At 35.8% G+C, this 6378-nt stretch overlaps 1 protein-coding gene across 1 annotated transcript; it reads right to left on the bottom strand.

Annotated features, from left to right (window-relative positions):
- Positions 1-302: 302 nt before the first annotated feature.
- On the bottom strand, positions 303-5587 carry LOC104540623. The gene is made up of 2 exons (XM_010184469.1): positions 5570-5587; positions 303-1003 (listed from the first exon to the last, which is right to left on the bottom strand). The coding sequence occupies exons 1-2, from the start codon at positions 5572-5574 to the stop codon at positions 595-597; spliced, it is 414 nt and encodes a 137-aa protein (XP_010182771.1). The 5' UTR covers positions 5575-5587; the 3' UTR covers positions 303-594.
- Between the last annotated feature and the right edge of the window lie 791 nt (positions 5588-6378).

The following is a 6378-nucleotide window of genomic DNA, read 5'->3' as shown; positions in this document are numbered from 1 at the left end:
ACAGGTAAAATTTAAGTCATTCTCTTCAGGAGTGAAAAATATTTTTTTCTTCAAGATGGATGCTTGATTTAGGAATTTCCTTTTAAAGTGTAAGAAATTACAATTTTGTACTTTGAAAAGTCAGCTAAGGTCAAGATTAATATAGCATCCATTAATTAGTTTGTTGCTATCATGAAGGCTTTTCTTGTCATCCCACTGATGAATGATGGAATTTGCATCTCAGCAGGTAAACATGTTTGATACTTTCTTAATCCACTGCACAGCATTCGCTACAGCCAAAAATAAGAGACAAAGTGGAATACAGAGTCAAAACAATTTAAAACAGATTGCTAGTTACAAAGGAATACAAATGAAGAGTAACTTTTAAAAATAACATATTCTAGATTGATGTGTTCCATAAACTTTTTCCTTGTTAATGGAAGCCTTCAGGGACCAAATACTTATTTCATATGCCTTCCATTCTGCTTAAGTCATTTTAAATTTCCACTGTAGCTCTGCCTTTTCTTTCCTTCTGTTTCTCTTGCTTGGTTAGATTAGAGAGGTAGGGTATTAATGGGGTACTTGATGAAGATTGAAGACCTATTTTCTCTGCCCTCAAAGACCAGCCTGATTTGAACAAATTGAGGAGAGTGAAGCAGTCTCTTCATGTCCTTGGGAAAAGCCTTTTCCGTTTTCAGCATTTCCAGCTTCCAGACATGGTCCCCTTTGTTCACAGAGAAAAAGAAATAAAAGATGCCAGAGCACAGGAAGGTTCTGAATAATTTCATACAATGTCAGCAGGGCTGCAAAAGCTCCCTTTGAATCTCCTTTACGGTTGGTGAGCATGTGGACGTGGGGTGGAGCCAGGAGGGGAATGCAGGGAGCTAGTGCTTGCAGCTCGAACAGGGCGAGAAACAAGCTGTTGTCCACCAGTCCCCACCTCTGTCGTTGACACTTCCTTACTACTGTCATCCTTGTGGGTACTGTTTTGTGCTGGGCACTCAAAATGCACACAGTGAAACACCTGGAGAGAACAAAGAATGAAGATAAAGCAAAACAACTAAATGCTGGCAAAAGCATGATCAAAGTAAGAGGAAGTCTATATGGAAGTATGCAGGCCAGGTCAGTGCCAAAGGACTGAGTCAAATTAGAATGTTTCACCATGAGGTCAAAAACTTCTGTCTATGGGCCGTGAACATTATAAAGCAATACAAGTGAAGCAAAAGAAGGCCTTCAAATTATACCAACCTTTACATATGGCACTAAAGATCAGAAAGATTATTCCAAAGCAGACAGAGATATTAGTAAATGATTTTTTTTCTTTGCCAAGTAGCATAAATATCTACTGCATGCTATCGGATGGCAACAACAATTATATTGTCTTAAACTTATCTTATGATCTAATTACTTGCACAAAAGACTGAATGTTCATACACACTAGAAACGAAATTTAAATCATTACCAATATGATTTTAATTCAAGATTGCCCTCTGCTGTAATAGCAATCAATGGTAGCTCTAAAAACACATCCTGGAGTAGGCAGAAAGGCATTCAGTGTCCGAGGAGGCTGCTGCTTCATCAGATGAAATACTTCATCGCAAACAGTGATCATTTTCTGATGTTTCAAACAATACCTGGGACCTCTGTACAGGTGACCGTATCTTAGAGTAAGAGGACCATCTGTTTAAGCAGGTTTTCAAATGTATTTTCTACTTTACTTACTCTTACTTCTACTTGTTCTTGAGGTGCCTGGGAGGAGAAGGGGGAGGAACTCTAAGATTGTTAAAAAACTTCTTTTGACATGATTTCTAATTGCTACAAAGTGTACAGCTTTGTCACAGACTAAACAAATCTTTTCTTGTACTGCTTTAAAATTTGCTACTTTCTCATGTATTGCAGTTTTGTAGCTAAAGCTTGATGAATATTAAAAATTGAATTTTAAAATTATTAACTCAAAATAAACAAGACACGGGTATACTCCATATTCATACAAGACTAAAGAATATTATATTTTCTAGCCCTTCTTCAATACAATTGAAAATCCTGTTATACTTTCTGACCATCCTTGCTCAAGTGCAACGTGTCTGCAATGACGTTTCTGCAATGACATGGCCGCTATAGCCCCTGGGTCTTTTCTGAGGAGGTAGCTACTTAATTCAAATTCTGACATCATACATGAAACTAATAGGAATATTCAAAGTCACTGTTGTTTTAATCTCCATTGTATTTTCTTGTGCTTCTCAGTGCAGTTTTTTATATAGACACATAGAAATGCATGCTTGTATTTCTACATATACACACAAAGATGTATTGCTATGCCTTTATATACATGAACAGATTACAAAACTACACTCATACCCACATGTGCACAAAGTGTTTCTTCTCTGCATTTCTTCTGGTGAGCTTTTTTCTAAAGCTGAACTACTTTCTACAGTTGCACCAATTCTCTCCATCTGTTACAGTTCTTGAGAAGCCAATTTTTGCATTCAGCTACACTTCTCAAGAAGCCCCTTTTATACTTCTGCTCCCATGTTTTTAAGTACCAGTTATTGTTTTTCCAGCTGCACTTATTAGCATTGGGATTTGCAGAAAAGAACGTTATCTCCTCAGAGCACCTCTGTAAGATGCTTTCCTTGAAAGGCGGCACAGTCTAATGGGTGGGATGGAGGTCTCCAAGTCGGAAGATTCCATATTTCTACTGTATCCCACACCAATAGGATTTCTTATTTAAAACTTCACTTTACATAGTGATACATGCTTTTAAAATATAGTATGAATACCATTGAAATTTAGCTAATAACGAAATCTGAAGTATCTGATTCTTAAACTGTAACTTTCATTTCTAGCAATTCTCAATGCTCAATTCAGTATCTGGCACATTAACAAGCCTGTGAATTTACCACATTATTTTCAGTTACTCTGCCACTTCAACATATAGAGAATACAGCTTGTGAAGCAGCAGAGGACAGAGAAGTACAATTGAGCTCATCCAGTATCAGAATTATGTGCTTCAGAACAGTATTACTAAAACAATCCTGCATGTATTTCTCTCAAAAGGCGGAGATGACAGTTAAGCACCATCCTTTGAAAAATGGCAGGTTGTACTTCTCACAGATACTTTAAGAGAGGTCCGACATACAAAGCAGGTACATATACACTGGTGCAGTAATTTGTAAGAGAAAAGTTCTCACATTAGCAACTAGGTGTACTTTCCAGGTCAGTACTTAAAGTGCTTCACCTCAGTGACCTGCCTGACAAATAAATAATGACAAGGACTTAGAAAAACCAATCCATTTCTTTATAAAAGCAGAATGTCTGGAAGCTCAAGAAAACAAAAGGTTACACTTCTATTATGTTCTACCATACCAAAAAATATCGAAATGCCAGATCAAAAAAATCTGCGAACATCAGGTCTTTCAAAGCTTTTTATGTTTTGGGGGGGTTTTTTGTTTGTTTGTTTGCCCCTCCTTTTTTTTTCCAATTCCAAAAATCAATTTTGCAAATTCCCTTTGGAAAATACAGATTGTTCTTCAAAGTTCAAAGGTATTTTTGTACCTATTACAGTAAAACTCCTTGGTGAGAATATGCTGTCATTCGCATCTTTTGTTTTAAATGAGAAAGGTTTGACATAAAACACAACCAGCTGTTGGCAAATAATTCTGGAAACTGCTTGTGCTCTTACTGAAGAGCCTACCCATACTATAGACTCCAGAACAAACGAAGACTTTGGTTACACTGTTATTATTTAAATTGGAAGTATGAAAAATACCTTGCAGCCTTCTTTGGAAAATGAAATTTTATAACAAAATGTTACAGAGTATCTGTTTAAAAAAAATATATAAAGTAATTCAGTAATATGTGCGTGCATAAAATGTTCTTCCTTTACACACTTTAGGAGAAATAATAGTGTTGGGTACAGATCTTAAAGACAAAGGACAAAAAGACCTAGAACAGCATGTGTTTATAGTTCCACTGAACCAATACATGAATAGCTGCCACCTCAATTTGTACATACTGATCTTCATTATAGTTACAGACTATAGGGGGATCGTCCAGTTCCAGCCTCCCTATCTTGGGCAGGGACACGTTCCACTAGACCAGGCTGCTCAAAGCTCCATATAAATAACTGCAGAGGATATTAAATTCCTAGGAAATCGTAACCTATTTGAAGTTAGAATTATGTTTAAAATCTCAATACTCTACAGGGCTTAAAGCAATCTTTAAGAAATAGAAGTTGGAGGTAATGTTTCTTGTAGGCTGATTCGCTAAGTTTACACATCTCATTCTTTTTTAATAAAGAGATGAGAACTTACAGAGACTGGCATGAAGGCAAACAAGACCGTCTATATGGATCAGCAATGGAAAAGGCCTTCTTCATGCATGTACAATCTTGGAGGCAGCTTCTGACTCTGTATTTCTAAGAACTCGCTGATTTAGGCTGAACTGTACCATAAGAGACAGTGTTTAGGAGAAAAAAAAAATGTATTCTCAGTTGATTGATCAGCTTTTTTTCAACTGTGTGCTATGTTGACATCTGGTGGTGCATATATTTGCAAAAATTGGTCTAAAATTGGACATAATGCTATTTGCCAATTCTTCCAATGCTTAAGAACCAGCAATCCCCTATGCTAAATACGATCAGAAACTGCATCTCCCAGAGCTGACAAACTTGAATTACTACAAATGTAATAGTGCTATCCAAAGTTCACTGTAAAAAGTGAAAGTATAATTTTTGTGGTGAACAGTATGTGTTTGTGGTGAACTGTATGTGTGGGATGTAGACATGTGGGTATACATGCAGACACAGCAGCTCTTGGTGCCTCTCGTCATATAAGGTCCTAATTTCAGAAAGACTTACATATATTCTTAAATTCACATACTGTAAATTGTTTCACTGAAGTGAACAGAAAAATCTGTACTTCATCTGAGACAACACACAACAATTATGAAAGACAGAAGCACAAGTAAACAAAAAGAGGATGATATTGCACCTAGTTAGGTAGCGGAAATTTTTTTTTTTCTTTTTAAAGTGAATTGAAAAAAGGCTCTTGGTTTAGCCACTAGTGGTTAACTGATTTACCAAGTATGAAAATTAATTATAGAAGAATCATACGCAAATAAGATTTTGTTATGAAGAATGAGATTTTTCTAATGTTTAATTCACTAAAAAGATAATATAAAGGTGATAAAACTAAGTAATCAGAGACTATACACCTTTCTCCAGTGCACTAAAATGGTACTTCCATCATTCAACAAAATAAGGATTAATTTAAAACAAAACCCAATAGGAATGTTTGGTGGCACTGTGGAAAGGTCAAAAACAGAAACTCTTTACTGTACTTTGTCTGTAAAACCCCCTAAAATATCCCACAGACTGGAGCAGCCCTTCAACTCTGCAGGAAAGATGATAACACAGTTCATAAATACTCAAATAAGAAAATATGAAAGCATTCTTATTTTGCTAGATTGTCAGAGCAAAAAAATGAAGCAAGTATATTTCAGATGACAGCATCAATTTAAATGCAAAATCTGAAAAAAATCTACTGTTGTATATTCATGGAGAACACGGGTTTTCTTAAAAGTTCCTTACCTCATTAGCTGTGTTGTGAGTTCCGACTATTCGGATAAAAGACGCCGGCTGTTTATCAAAAGTGATTGTTTGCCAAGATCTACAAAAAAATTCCAGAAAGACATACAAATATTAAACACAGTCACAACAGCTTGCAGTAAGATATACAGAGAATCCATTCAAGTGACAGTATGTACTATTACCACTTAACAGGGCAAACAAACAGTTTTTATCATCTGAATTTCCAGCACTCCTTGTGCATTTTATTTTTAAGTGCCTTGACTCTACTTACATGTTTTCATACATACTTTATACTACTATAATTTGTATGCAGGAATAATACTCATACTATTGCTGAAAGTTAAGAAAATGGTAAAAGAAAAAGAATCAAAGTTTAAAATCCTTGACTAATGTTGACCTTATTAGATAAACAAAAGACCAGTTAAATAAAAGTGAAAGCATCCATCTGTTAACTACTCATGAAAAATCATCAGAGCTTGGTTAAAGAAAGAAAAAAATAAAGAAAAAATAAAACAGAACAAGAACCCACCCGAAACCCCAAATAAACTCTTCCTACTCTAAGTGAAGCAGTGGAGACAGAGGAGCCAAGCATCCCTTGCGGGGGCCAAGGTCCTTCCAGTAAATTAATAAAATGTAGTGAAGTATAACTTGATTGACTCACTACAGAAGAAAAACATAGGATAGGTTTCCTGAACATGTTCAGAATACATTCAGAAGTGTTCATATAAGAAATAAAGAACCAAAGCAAAAGTAGAATAAAACACCACTTGCCACTAGTAGATGACCCTAAAACCTGGCAGTGTGAACAA

This window comes from Mesitornis unicolor, unplaced genomic scaffold (genome assembly GCF_000695765.1).
Source record: "Mesitornis unicolor isolate BGI_N332 unplaced genomic scaffold, ASM69576v1 scaffold52145, whole genome shotgun sequence".
Classification (NCBI taxonomy): domain Eukaryota; kingdom Metazoa; phylum Chordata; class Aves; order Mesitornithiformes; family Mesitornithidae; genus Mesitornis; species Mesitornis unicolor.
The sequence above is the reverse complement of the archived record's forward strand: the minus strand, read 5'-3'. Positions and strand labels throughout refer to the sequence as shown.